The sequence below is a fragment of the Pithys albifrons genome, chromosome Z, assembly GCF_047495875.1.
Source record: "Pithys albifrons albifrons isolate INPA30051 chromosome Z, PitAlb_v1, whole genome shotgun sequence".
Lineage (NCBI taxonomy): Eukaryota > Metazoa > Chordata > Aves > Passeriformes > Thamnophilidae > Pithys > Pithys albifrons.
In genome coordinates this window covers 38,253,524-38,267,795 of record NC_092497.1, presented here as the reverse complement: position 1 = coordinate 38,267,795, position 14,272 = coordinate 38,253,524, and the positions used below count along the sequence as shown (strand labels likewise).

At 41.4% G+C, this 14,272-nt stretch overlaps 2 protein-coding genes across 3 annotated transcripts in view; one reads left to right on the top strand and one right to left on the bottom strand.

Moving 5' to 3' along the window:
- The first annotated feature begins 665 nt into the window (after window positions 1–665).
- PPIC (peptidylprolyl isomerase C) lies at window positions 666–10,063 on the top strand. The gene is made up of 5 exons (XM_071580179.1): window positions 666–827; window positions 5,610–5,723; window positions 6,206–6,299; window positions 8,009–8,193; window positions 9,509–10,063. Exons 1-5 carry the CDS (start codon window positions 723–725, stop codon window positions 9,635–9,637), a joined length of 627 nt encoding a protein of 208 aa, XP_071436280.1. The 5' UTR covers window positions 666–722; the 3' UTR covers window positions 9,638–10,063.
- A 1,526-nt stretch (window positions 10,064–11,589) lies between these two features.
- The window catches only part of SNX24 (sorting nexin 24), an 89,686-nt gene continuing 87,003 nt past the window's right edge, over window positions 11,590–14,272 (bottom strand). Inside the window, exon 7 of one of the 2 annotated variants that reach the window (XM_071580180.1) lies at window positions 11,590–12,424. In XM_071580180.1, the coding sequence (XP_071436281.1) occupies window positions 12,354–12,424 (71 nt within the window). In that variant the 3' untranslated portion in view covers window positions 11,590–12,353. The remainder of the gene's footprint in view (window positions 12,425–14,272) is intronic. The other variant, XR_011699908.1, reaches the window with a different exon arrangement.

Sequence of the window (14,272 nt, the reverse complement as noted above, 5' to 3'; positions counted from 1 at the left end):
GAAGTTCTTCCTCGTATTCAGATGGAACTTCTGTGCATCATTTGTACTCTTTGCTTCTTGTGCTACTGCATGGCACAACTGAGAAGTCCTCACCAGGGCTGAGAAAGGGGGCAGGACCATCTCCCTCGACCTGCTGGCAGTGCTCTTCCTAATGCACCCCAGGGTAAAGTTGGCCTTCACGGCCTCGAGCATGTACTGTTTTGGCTACTTCATCCGCTCGTGGGTAATTCAGGGCACTCCTCGGGCACACGGCCACGCCAAATCCACCGGCTGGGGGGCTGTGTCCCTCTCAGGTAACCACAGCTTCCCTTCGGGATGCTGGGCCCCGGGGAGAGCACACGGCCTCCCGCCGCACACAAGGAAGCACACGCGACTGCCTTGGCACCGCGAACCTCCCCAGACCCAGCCAGGGGAACGGCACGTCCTGGTAGCCCCCGCGCCCGGGGAAGAAAGCTCGGCAGCGCCCGCCGCCTGGGACGGGATGCGCTCCCCCCGGAATGGGTGACGGCTTCCCCCGGGTGGGTGATAGCTCTCCCTCCAGGGTGGCTGACTTCTTCAGCTTGCTGGGACAGGTGCCCGCTCCCCGCAATGTGTGGCCCCTCCCCTTGGGATGAGTGACCTCTCCCGCGGTGGGTGGTCCCTGGGACGATGCGGGCTCCCCGGGGCGGCCGTGCCGGGCGGAGCCCCGGGCGGGCGCAGGCGCCGCACGCTCGCCCAGCGCCATGGCCCGCGGAACGGCGGTGCTGCTCGGGGCTGTGGCCTGCCTGTGCGCCCTGGCCCCGGCGGCACAGGCCTTCCGGAGGAGGGGACCCAGCGTGACAGCCAAGGTGACTCTCGCCCCGGGGTCGGTCGGGCCCGCGCCGGGGTGTCCCCGCGGCCGCCGCCGCTGCCATCGCCGGTCCCGCGCCAGGGCACGGGGCTCGGGGAGGGCTTGGACAAGCGCCACAACTTTCCCGTTTCGTAAGGGTTGGGCTTTTCGGGTTGGTTGGGTCTCTGAGCCCCTCTGGGCACGGCGCCTCGCTGTAGGTGCTGGCACAATCCGGGACAGCGGAGCCGCTCTGGCTTGCGGAAATGGAAACTTCCCATTCCTTACCCTGCCGGCGCCGCTGCTCCCAGGGCGATTCGGGAATGCCGGAGGGGCCAGCCTGCACCAGGCAAGGGCTCGGGTGGGCACTGATGTGTTGTCTCTCCTCCTTTCCCCCTTTGCTGGAGCTCCTGGAGCGGATCCAGCCTAGGGATACAAAATTTATGAAGGGTCTGGAGCATCTGAAAAAGAAAGGCTGAGAGAGCTGGGCCTGTTCAGCCTCGACAGGAGGTGACTGAGAGAGACCCCATCAATGTCTATGAGTATCTGAGGGAGGAGGAGGACGGAGGACGTAGCCTGGCACTTGGTGGTGGTGCCAAGCAATAGGATGAGGCAACAGGCAGAAACTGCTGTTCGGGAAGCTCCACTTGAATACAAGGATGAACTTCTTTACTGTGAGGTGACCAAGCACTGGAACAGGTTGCCCAGAGACGTTGTGGAGTCTCCCTCAATGGAGATACTCAAGAACTGTCTGGATGCAATCCTGTGCCATGTGCTCTGGGATGGCCCTGCTTGAGCAGGGAGGTTGGACCAGATGCCCCACTGTGGTCCCTTCCAACCCGACCCATTCTGTGATTCTGTGAAACTCTTGGTGTTGAGAGCTGGCACTTTGTTGCTTCCTTGTTTCCTGCGCCCTCATCATCTGTGCTGGTGAGGGGCTTGGACACGCAGTGCACGTGGCTCCGTGGAGCGCGCTGACTGTGCAGCTGCAGGCAGATGCGGGTGAGGCTTGGTGCTGCAGGGCTCCTTTGTCACAGAATGGACTGTGCCCTGGTGGTACACATGGCACTGCCTATGAGATGGACTTGTAGACTGTGGTACCTGCCAGCAGGATGGGGATTCACCTGTTCGTTGCAGCATGCCAGCATCTCTTTCCAAAAAGCACGTTTGGTGCAGAAGGTGTGATGTCTAGTCCAATTTCAGACAAGGCAGGGGTTACATGTTTTTGCCTACAAAAGTACCTTTCCACCTACACTCAAGAGAAAGTGTTTCCTTGCTCCCAAAGACACCTGCAGTCATGAAAATGTATTAGGGCAGGACAGGGGTAGAGCTGATCCTCTGGCATGATCTCAGCTAAGTCATGGACTATGCCTTTGTCTTTGAATGTCACTGCTATTGTTGTCTACAGCTGCTGACATTTTCATTGCCATGGAGTTCCAGACCATGGATTTGGTTTTTTTGGAGGATAAATTTCATACACTTTGACCTCCAAGTAGTCTTCTGGCAATATATTCAAGTTTAGTTGTGCATAACTTACTTTATTTCTTCAGACTCGCTTGGGATATATTTGTGCCTTTTTCTGATTGTTGAGGCACATAAAGAATCACAGCTGCCAATTTTCCTTGTCTTAGGCAGCGGTAACTTTACAAAGCTCGACAAATAATACCAGATTTCTCTCTTCCAGCTTGCATAGTTTATTTAATCTTTCTTCATATAAAATGTTATTCCTTATCTTTTGAGCATCTGTTCTGCTCATTTTTCTACTTTTTTTTAGGTTGGTTTTATCCTTCTGCAGTAGAGAAGCCAGAACTACATGCAGCACTCAGGATGTGAATGCACAGTACAGGGTGTGAATGCATGCTATGGCGTAGTTATGCCCATCTCTTGCCTGTATCCATTTTTATTGTTTCTAACATTCATTTTCCTTCTCTGACCTTCAAAAGCCCAAAGCCAAATTTGTCATATAACTGCTCGGAGTGACTCTGGATGTCACTTTTGAGTGGTAGCTGATTTTGGACCCCTTGTTGTGGCTGTATACCATACAGAGTATTTTCGCATTTATCAAGAATTCATTTGTCATTATAATACCTGGTCTCTAAGAATCATGAGATCTTCCTTTCACATTTAGCTTGCTTTTTTATCAATAATAGAATGCTCTTGTCCATTTTTTCAATTAGATTTTCAATTATGCTCTTGTGTAAGTTATATATGAATATGTTCATGAGACTCAACCATCCTGCTGCATTCTTTTTTATCTCAGTCTTGAAATACTTAACTACAAATTGTAAATAAGATTAAATAGTTGTAGAAATATTACTAAGACTGAAAGTTAATGTTTATTTTCTTTCTGAGTTTTTGGTGAAGATCTGGCCAGCTGTTTTTTGAGATTTGAAAGTGCTGTGTTGGCCAGCTCACTAGTGTCTATATGCTTATTGACTTTTGAGAAAACTTGAGGAAATATGCTTAGGAGAACATGGCTTTTCTATGCAGAAATAGCTTCTGGGGCTACCATATATTTCTGTACTTGATTTTGTGGCCAGAAATTTGCACAGACACATAATGTGGCACGTAAGTAAAAGGCACATAGATTTCAAAAAATCGCTAAGTGTGTAAATCAGGTTTGTGGAGTGCTCACGGGAAGCCAGGAACTCACTGTTTATTCTCAAATGCAGAATAAGCTGAAACAATGCTTTTTTGAAGTACTGGATTTGCTGCTTAGGCGAGTGGCAATACCACATATGAGTTCTTCTGGTGGGCTGGTATCGATGGATGATTGATTGTCCACCGATACAGTAGATTGGAGTGGCGCTCCTAGGAGAAGGGCTCGAAGAGCAATAGCGTGTGCTCTTGAGGGACCAGCTCCTTAGAAGCTCAGGGATGGCTCCTCCCTCTCCGAACCCGGCGACGATCCCCCGAAGGAAGAGGCCCACACGAGTCGAGAGTCCACGAAGAGAAGCAAAGTTTATTGGGGTGCCCGGACTTATATAGGGGAGCAAAGAACTTTCTAGAATATGGGCGGAGTAAGGGGAGGAGACAGGGAGGAGCGATACATCTCATTGGTGGGCATGCAAATTAAGGGGAGAACCAATGGGAGAACATAACCATATGAGGGAAATGGTGCACTGCACCAAACAGGGACCAATCAGGAGAGGGTTGGCGGGAAAATGCCCTGAGGGTCTGTGGGAAGGAGAAACCTGGACAGGGATGACTAAGGGAAAAAGACAAGGGTAGCCATTTTGGGGTATATAACAATTAAACTGGGAAATGTCCAAATAGCTCTTAAAGCCCTCGCGGTCTTTATCGAGCTTCTTCCATGGTTTTCCCGGCTCTTGCACCTCCGCATCTTCATCCACCCAGCGTTTATAATACTTCTGCCATTTGATGAAATCCTTGTCCACTAAGTCTCCTCCGACAGGCTGGGTTTACAGCACTGACTTGACTCCGTGTGCTCTGTGAAAGTGTTGATGTTAACTGCTGTCTGAGGTGATCATTTGGTAGCCTCAGTTCTGTTACGTGTCTGCTTATATATTTCATATATTTCAGGCAGTCCTACTAGAACAACATTTCCAGACATAATAGGGTGCATTTAGAAAATGTAGGCAGGCAATACCCCTTACTAGATAACCCTGGTGGCAAATTTCAGAGAGGTTTTTTTGTAAAAGTGTTAAAAATTAGTGAAAGTGTGCTGTTAGTGCTTTGGGAGCCACACATCTAAGGAGTATGTTATTCAGTGCCAAGTGCCAAGGAAATGAATGAGGTGTATCAAAAGGAATTTTATTTTCTTTATAGTGCTTTTATAGCGTTAGCCAAAAGTTCAACAGTCAAAACCACATGGAAGATCAAGAAACGGTAGAAATGTTAGTAGGAGAGTGTGAAAGAGGCATTCACGTTGGAGAGACTGTGGTCATTTATTATCATTATTGGACTAATTTCTTAGCATTGCAGACAAGTAATACTTGGTTGAGTGCCACAAGAAACAGCAAATACCACATCATAGGAATATACATTGCTGTTTCCTAGAAGTTGTAATAGCCTTTATGTAACTTTTTCAGAACTTCAAAATGCCTCATTTCCTGACAGCTGTTCCTGTTTTCAGTAATTATCGGAACATTTTTGCAAGTTCAAATATGCATTCATAGATTCTGAATTATATTAAAATGCCTTATAACTCATTTGCCTTTTTGAGCTTGTTTTTCAGCAACATATACATCAAAGCTTTTAGGCATTCATTTGGTTTGCTTATTTCTCTGTCAGATTTGAATTCATATTTAGGAAAACAATGTCTTGCTTGAGCCATAGGATTTTCTTCCCGCTGTTTGTCAGTTTAATGACATTTAGGCTTTTGCCTATTCTTGGTCACATACAGGAGATGAATGAAGATTATGAGTGGATAGCAAACTCTTCTTGTTAGTGGGGAGTGTCAGTACCATAGTTATTTTTCACCAAATGGGAATAGCATTACTGTTCTTACTTACTTTCATATTTCATGTTTTCCATACACCTTTAAAGACATGCATGTCTGGGAAAAATCTTCTGGAACACTATCTTCAAATTTGTGATACAGCAGTCCCGTTGAGCCTTAAAATCAGTAAGAATCTAAACACAGAGTTACCAGTTCTCTAAAATTTTTCTGCCTGATCTGATTTCGGTGGCTCTGAAAGGATTTTTCTCAAATAGCACCCTCAGGAATTTGAGGATACTTTCAATACCAGAAGTCATTTCTTGCCACCTGGTGCTTTGAAAAGCATGGCCGTTTGTTGCGCTCACATTTGTATCACTTTTGTTCTCTTCACAAAATATTCAGGTGTTCTTTGATGTGAAGATTGGAGACAAAGATGTTGGCAGAATTGTAATTGGATTGTTTGGAAAAGTTGTCCCAAAGACCGTGGAGAACTTCATTGCATTGGCAACTGGAGAAGTATGTTTGTGGTTTTCTTCCACTATGTACTCAATTTTGAATTGGAAAGACAATGTTTGTTTAATGATGTTTCAGTTGTGAACTGATGATCTTATTTCACTGGAGACTGTACAAGAGTGCCATCCTCAAGGCTGTGCACTGGTGTGTGTGTTCCCAGGTCCTCGGTTCATGACATGTAATTATGAGATGTTGGATATCACCACCTCAATTTGTCCCTGCCTTTTAGGTCTAGCATGTAAAGTTACTGTGGTCAGATGCCAGCCAAATAAAGGCAACAACTTTGATCACCTAAATAATACCTGCTTTGTGGCAGTGCAGTGTAGCTGCATTCACCTGCACCTCAATTTAATGAGTTTCTTGGCAGTTTTATATCCAGTGCTGGTATATTCGGTGAAATCTAGACATACACAACTTCTGTATTTCCGTATGACTGTACAGAACTGGACTTTATTTTCATTTAAAGAATTATTTCATTTTCTTAGAGAGGATATGGATACAAAGGAAGTAAATTTCATCGTGTGATCAAAGACTTCATGATTCAAGGAGGAGACTTTACAGCAGGAGATGGATCGGGAGGTAACATACTTAGAATCTTCCAGGTTCCCTTTTCTTTGTTCAAATGTGTGCTGAAAAGATGGGCAAAACAGCATATTCCTTCATTCTTTCAGCTCACATAAATGAAAAATCCCCAGCCAAACCCCATTTGTTTTGGAGCATGTAGTACTTTTCAAAGCATCTTGGAACATAAGCTGCAGTTATTTAGATTATTTCATTATAAGTATATGTGGCTCTTCCTGTGTCCTCAATTTTTGCAGATAGCTCTTTTCTGTCTGTGACTTGTCCCCATTCAAGAGACATGGCTTTGTGTGCTGGGCTGGAGCCACATGACCAGCTGAGCTGCTCCTACAACTTATGGTCTCCACATGATGGATGTCTTCACCCTTCCCCTGCTCTGGCTTTGTGACAGCGCTCCTTCACTCACTGACCCCTGCTCTGGCTTTGTGACAGCGCTCCTTCACTCACTGATTGCATGTATACGTACGTGAACCAGTCCGTCGTCCAGCAGAAATTTAATCCATGATGAAACAGTGAAATTGCATAGAGGGAAGGCAGGTAGGGAAGGAGGGGGCTGTCTTCTCTGCCCTGAGCTTAGCCGGTTCTGAGGAACATTCTGGAATGTTCTAAGAGAGGGAATTTCAACACAGGGAGGCAAAAATTAGAAAAGGAAGGTCATGCCCTCTCCTTTTTTTTTGCTTACTAAAATTGAAACCACAAACTTACTGGTGGTGTGAATCCTGGCTGTGTGTGTCACTCCTCCCTCTTGAGCCTCTGAGACACCAGTTCAGTCCACTGAGGAGAGCAGTCCCAGCACAGCATCTCTTGCATTGCATGCATTATGGCTTTCGATTTCCTCCCTTTCTTTTCACACACATCCTTCAGGTGCTACAATTTGAGCTGTCTGCAACAATGTTACTGAATTCCCTGCTGGGATTGAATGGAAAACACACATTCCTCTTGGAGTCCACAATGGGGAAGAATAAAATACCAAAGACACAGTTTTAGCATTAGAGATAGGCAGCCTTTATTTCCCTGCTAATATTATTTATTGGGACTGTATCTGATGGTGTTGGGAGTAATGTCCCCATTCTACTAGGCACTGCACAAGTGAAGAATGAGACAAGAGACCCTTCTCTTTTCAAAGTGATGAGGGTTTAAACATCACTCAAGTGTTTTCTCTTTTGAACTATTTTAGAAACATCAAAATCTGTATGTCATGGTTGTACAAATCCACACCAAGTATTTTAGTCTAACTTCGACCTGGTCTTCATATGTTTTTAAACATGTCTGAAACAATTTCTTATTAGGAGGAAAAGGTATAAATACTGAAATTGCCACAAAACCTGGCAGCCCTATTGTTAGTAGCTGTAATTAGATAATTTAAATTTGTTGAATAGGATGAAGCATACTGTTGTTCAGTGGTATCTGTAAGCAAGACCTTTCAAGGTACTTGGTTTCACTGTTAAATTCAAAGGATAAAGCATCGTCAGCTTTACCTATTCTCTCCTTATATCACTGGTGGTTTAGCTTACCTTTTTCTTTTGCATGCAAAATGATTTTTAATTATGGAATCACTGATGATGGAAGTGATGTTGCTGTGCTTACCTAAAGAATGAATCTTCAGGTCCTGAATTGATACTTTGCTTTTCCCATTTTTGAACAAAAAAGGCTTTTTATTTGTTTTTTTAAGTTTTTTTTAAAGTTTGCTTTCTTATGTTTTGTCATAGGAAGAAGCATCTATGGAGAAAAGTTTCCAGATGAGAACTTCAAGCTCAAACACTATGGAATCGGATGGGTTAGCATGGCTAATTCTGGCCCAGACACCAATGGATCCCAGTTCTTCATCAGTGTGACAAAGCCTTCTTGGTTAGATGGAAAACATGTAGTGTTTGGCAAAGTTCTTGATGGAATGGTAAGTTGAGCGTAGTAGCAAGGTTAATACAAAAAAATCTGGACAAGTTCTGCCATGTTATATCTATATGACAGTAACTTACACAACTCTGGTTCAAAACAGTTGAGTGTTCATCTAATGGTACAGGATGGTTGTGAAGAGATCCAGCTGGACAATTTAGAACTGAAATAGCAAATTGTAACTGCAGAAATGGAAACTTAAATCATGATTTTGGCTTTCACAGCCTTTGTTTCAGACCAGTAGCTGCTGAAATCAACACTGACACCTTTACAGATTACAAATGCAGTAAGTTCAGGTCCTCCTTTCACTAACACTGTTAGGTACTAAATAATTATAATTGTACAAGCTAAAATCTCATTTTATACCATGTACTAGTTACACTAGTGTACACTTTTACTATTGGGGTTTTTGGCAGCATGTGAATGTATAAAAACACATCTATGTTCAGATCTGTTTAAACAAAAAAAGTCGTTAATTCTCTCAAACTGTACACAGCTGCAAAACTGGTAAAAGGCCGAATAGAATGTTAAGTTTAAAAATGATACTTTCAAATGAATATGTTAGTCTGGTTTTCCTTTTAAATTATTCCATTTTAATCTGTGTTTTGAAATTAATGGGGAAAACATGTGCTGCTGGACAAACAAGTTCTTGGAGGAATTTGAAAACCTCATTAGAACATTTGTCCCTCTCCTCCACACTCCTATTGAATTCAATTTTCATTTTTTGAGGTGAAAATTAGACTAAATTTTAATTTAGTTAGATTAATGGGCAAACATTCAAAGTCAGTTAGTCAATATACCCAACTGAATTTTGTCCTTGAAAAATACTAGTGGCATGGTAACATGTTTAAAATCTGTATGTGTGTGGTATATGCTAAAGGTAAAAGCAGTAACCAGATTCTGGAAGCACAGTTATGCTGTCCAACTAGAAACCATCCTTAAAATTAGATCATCTTTTCTGATCTCTGGATTCACTTTCTGCTCATAGGTTACGGACGGAACCCTCTATGTACTAGGGTCAGCTGAACTTATATTTTCGGTTGCCCCTTCATAATGCTTTTGTTGCCTGAGAGTTTTTCCAGAAGGGCAAGCAGCCCTCCCTGTACTTCTGTCAGCTGTGTATGAGTTGCAGAGTGGCATAATTTTTAATGTGAGGGTAAAAAGCATATGGGAACTTAACAGAGTAAAGGTGTTCTTTCAAACGTTGGTTAATAAACAGTGATGCTATGAGCACTTGGCTGCTTATGTGGTGCTGGGCCTCAGCTACTGGAGTTTCCTTGGCTAAGGTGAACTCTTCTGTTTGTTTTTTTTAATAGTCTGTGGTGCACTCCATTGAACTGCAGCAGACAGATGAACACGACCGGCCCCTTCAAGACTGTGTGATTGTCAACAGTGGCAAAATAGTTGTAAAGGAACCATTTGTAGTTGAAGTAGGTGACTGGTGAGACCAGCAGTTAAAACAAAAACTTAATGACTTTTCTTTAATTCCTGTTTTTGACTGATCTTTACTATCCATCAAGTTCTCTTCTCAAAACATATGAGGCTATATTTAGGCAAAACTTAGCATTTACCAAATACATGAAAGATATGACCATTTCTGTAACAACTTGATGCAACTGTCACTCCTTGACATTCAAGACATATCCCACTAAATTCCAGATCTTGCAGAAAAAGTCTTCCATGAAAAATTAAAGCAGTAATTCTATTTTTCCAAAATTTTAAAACAGTCGTGTGTTTTCTTTGGAAATTTTAGCCTTTTTCATCTTTTCAACTGAAAATATTTTCTGTAATGCTACTGGCATTTAAAAAAAAAATTAAAAAGGTGTTTTGAATAAATAAACTTTGATTTCAAATAAATACTTGAAAACTTTTTTTATCCTGCCTCCTTCCTTCCCACTCTCCCCCCTCCCCCGCTCCGCCCCCCATGAAAGTCTTTTTTTTCTCACCTCAGTTGATTCTGCAGGGCATTCTGCTTTCCAGGAAATTAGGTTGTAAGCATAGAGCAGAGATGGTAAATTCACCTAATCTTAACATATCAGATAAAGTCCCTGCTTTCTTTCAAAGAACCACAGTATACAGATACCATCCTGTAATCAACAAAGAACAGTTTTTCTGTTATTAAATAATTAGTTAGAAACTTACTAAAACAGAAGAGTCTTTGTTTTACAGCATGGTGAGTTTTGTAACCTAACTGATGTTATTTATTACAAAGTTCAAATGCTTTTTCGTTAAATTTTGCTGAACATGAGAGAAGCAACTATAGGTTCATTATTTTTTTGATGCTTTGTAAGTAACTCTGACAGCTTAACTGGTAGCTTTTAAACAAAGTCAGTCTAAGGTAAGAGACACCTGTGTTAATTCAGTTCTCTAATGAGGTGCATAGTACTTCACAGGAGAGGGAGCAGATTTTTTCTTTTGAGTTGACATTGTTTTAGAACTTGGTGCCAAGATTTCATGAAGGACTCAAGCACCTGTGCAGCAGGCACCACACCACTCCTCTTTGTAGTCAGTGGTTTCCTGAAGCGTGTCCTAGAGTCCATGTGAGTTATCCAGAGTTGAAGTGGGCCAGGGCAGGAGATTGTACCTACAGGCATTCCACTTGCAAGGAAATGGGAAACTGTTGGCAAGGATTTACTCCAGGTCCTCCTGCCATGTCATTTGCAGTTACAGGGATGCGCCTGGTTCATCATCCACAGCTCTGGAGCCTCTCCTGACACTTCTTTTCAGAGCTTTGTGAAAGGATTACTGTCCTTTTTAAATAGAGGAGAACTTGCTGAGGGCCTCTAAACTTGTCTAGTGCTAGGCAATCAGACTTCCATTTTACCCATCATAATTTTTCTAATAACTGTTTAACCTGTTTAAATTCTGGGAAGCAGGGTTAGGAAGCAGGAGCAAGAATGCCTCACTCTCTTGCCTAAACAGCTTTCTGCTTGTAGCTGAAAGCTTTCCTAGAGGTTGATTCTGCAGACAGCATAGCGTTCTGCTTCGTGAACAAGTGCTGCAGTTACAGGGCTACCTTTTATCCAAGTCTCAGCTTTTCACTCTCCCCAGGCAGCTTCTAAATATGTTTTAGTAGTCAGAGGATGCAACTTTTGTCTCTCTGGGATCAGGCTTGTGTTTGTGCTTAGCTTTGCCATTGCTGCTTTTGTGCAACACTCTCTTCTGCAGATGAGCCCACTGACTAACAGGCTGTTCCATTACACTGAATTTTTTTCAGCAAGACATATACTTTTGTAAGCCTAGGTGGTGTGGTGCTAAGAGCTTTAAATAAGCAAATACGTATTTTCTCATCCTTCCTGAGGAGACACCTGTGAGACTCATCTGATGACAGAAGCTCAGAGAAATGTTTTGGTTCAATAGAAAAGCACAAAAAAGACACTGAAGCAGTACATTCATGTCCTAGTAATTTATTTTGTAATGTCCAGTAACACACATACAAATTTCCAGTTAAATCTGAACATATGTGTCAGTTTTAGTTTGATCATAATCTTAATCATGGTCTTAGTTTAGCTTGCCACAGTTTTATCCTCTGTGACTTACAAAATGTTAAGATATGGAATACAATCTGCAAGTTGATGTTGAGAGTAAACATACACACAGGTTAGATGTTGTAACTGGGTGGAGATCCATACATACCACTTAAAAGCTCCTGGTAAGTAAAATAATTTCAACTAAAATCTAGAAAATTTCCTCAGAGTGCCATGTATTTCAGAATGTGAAAGTGTGTTTCCAATTCCTCACACACTTTTCAGCACTTTTAACGCATCCAGTGCCAGCAATAGATCATGTGCTGGGAAATAATTCTTGTGCAAAGAGGTTTAGTGTTTGCTTTGATAAAAATTATTGAAATAATTAGTAAAATTTCAAAGGTTAGCACAATTCAGTGTATGACTTAGAACATTTAGTGTTAAATAGGTAGAGCATGTCAATATAAGAAGGTATAAATAACTTCAATATTGTTGTTTCCATATCTGTTTTTTTTTTAAAGCAGCAACTGTAATGACAGTGATTTTATTTTAAAAGATACAATGCTTGAACTTAATCTGTGGTTGTGCCTCTTTCTTCTAAGCACAATTTTCACATCGCAGAATTTTATTCCTGTTAATTCTATTAAATATGACGCAGAGACTTGCTTCAGCTTCTTCTCACCACACATCACTTCTACCTGGGCAGTAAATGAGGATAAAATATTCCATGTAGAATGCCATCTATAACTACATTTGGAAAATCATCTGAAAAAAAGAAAAGAAGAAAGAAACTTACTTTCTTATCCATGTCAGTACAATATAAATGTTTTTGTGAAACGTAACTTGGTAAGGCCTCATAGACTTTAGGTTACTGTTTGTCCATGCTGGGATATGCTATTAGTAGTGCTGTTTCAGCACTAAAGCCACCGTAGGGTAGCACTGGGCATTACAGGAATGCGCTGCCAGATTTGTAGCTGATTGATTTAAAGGGATGTTCTAATACTTAATGCTGCTAGGCTCCAGCCTTTATCTGAATCTTTTCTCACAAGGAAGATGGATTACACTGGCAATTCAGTTTCTAACAAAATCTCAATATACTTGAAGAAATTTCAAGATTGCTACTGGGAATACTTCAAAGCTGTTTTTTTGATTGTGGTTTACAGCAATGTTTAAACTGCGAAGACTTGAGGATGCCTGTACAGAGATGATTGAGACAGGAAATTTTCAAGTTGTCCAATCAACATAAAATGTCACATGTTACAAAAAGTCATCCCATAATATTTGAAGGAAAAAAATCCCCATTATTTTGTTACCACAGATGCAGAGCAAACTGGCAGTTAATTTTCATGTTCAATTTCACATGAAAGAATTACCTGATAGAACACAGTAATAGATTCAAGCAGAGAATGGCAGGATGTACATTATTGAAGTGAAAAGATTTTTGAAATGCACCGGTGTTTTTAATGAAGGGATTACTTTAAGGACCCAGGCATTAACAGTAAGAATTCCTGATCACATCTTGCAACTTTAAAATTGCTAGTATACTAGGAAATGGATTTGCCTCTAAGAACAGACTATTTCTGATAACAGACTTTTCCACACTAACCAAATCTTCAACTATCCGCCTACAAGATATTCACAAAGGGGAAATCAAGCTTTTGTAAAAATAATTAGATACTTGATAAATTTACTCATCAAATGTGGATGAGAATTAGATTTTTCCCCTAATTCTTTCACAAAAATAATTTTTGATGTAAAAATACTGAGCAAAAAGTAGATTTGGACTTTATTAAAAAAACACCTTACAAGCTTAATGTGTTATTTCATTGGTATTAATGAGGTGATTCCAGAATATTAATGTTGAAAACAGTTATTTTAGGATGTTGTAACGAACTGTAACCTCCACTGTAAACAATACATGCATAATTCTCCCCAACTTCTCATCGAAAGTCATAAATGACTTGTTAATCTTTTGAATCCAATAATTTTTCCTCAGATCCTGCAACCTCAGCTGTCCCGAATTACCCTGGAAGAATAACCCTATGCAGTTGTCATGAATGTTATTAAAAATACACTTGTCAAGACAATCTGATGCTTGCTTTCTGAATTAAATGCCACAGTTCCAGAAATCCGTTTGTATCGGTTCTTCTATAACACATTCAGTATGTATAGGAAAAGAAGGATTGATTTAAATAATTATACATCTTTACAACATTAGAGTTACTGTGATCCTTTGCTGCTTAAAAAAATCAGGTATGTCAAGTTAAATGTATAAATACATCAAAGCACAGTCTTACAGATCTGTGATCTTTGCATGGTTTAAAGAATCATCAGAGCAATTTTCAAACAAGTGACAGTAAACCTCAGATTCCATTTTTTTTAGCTTCTGAGGCATCATCTTCAATTTGCAGCATTTTGGGTTTTTCCTTCATTTTTCTTGAGAATATTACTTTTTGTTTCCTCCCACCACCCTTACACAAAAAGTGATGTGCATTGGACTGTTGGATACATCATGAAACAGGGAATTTGAAAATCAGTGAGGTTTATAACTGTGAATCCTGTGAATCTTTTTTTTTTGGAATGTTGTTTTGCAATTCAACAGTGCTTAAAGCC

What these genes read in the sequence shown, in the direction of transcription:
- PPIC (XM_071580179.1), top strand. Translation starts at nt 723, where the DNA reads ATGGCCCGCGGAACGGCGGTGCTGCTCGGGGCTGTGGCCTGCCTGTGC. An exon ending in GACCCAGCGTGACAGCCAAG is followed by an intron (nt 828 to 5,609) that starts GTGACTCTCGCC and finishes CAAAATATTCAG; the next exon opens with GTGTTCTTTGATGTGAAGAT. An exon ending in TTGCATTGGCAACTGGAGAA is followed by an intron (nt 5,724 to 6,205) that starts GTATGTTTGTGG and finishes TCATTTTCTTAG; the next exon opens with AGAGGATATGGATACAAAGG.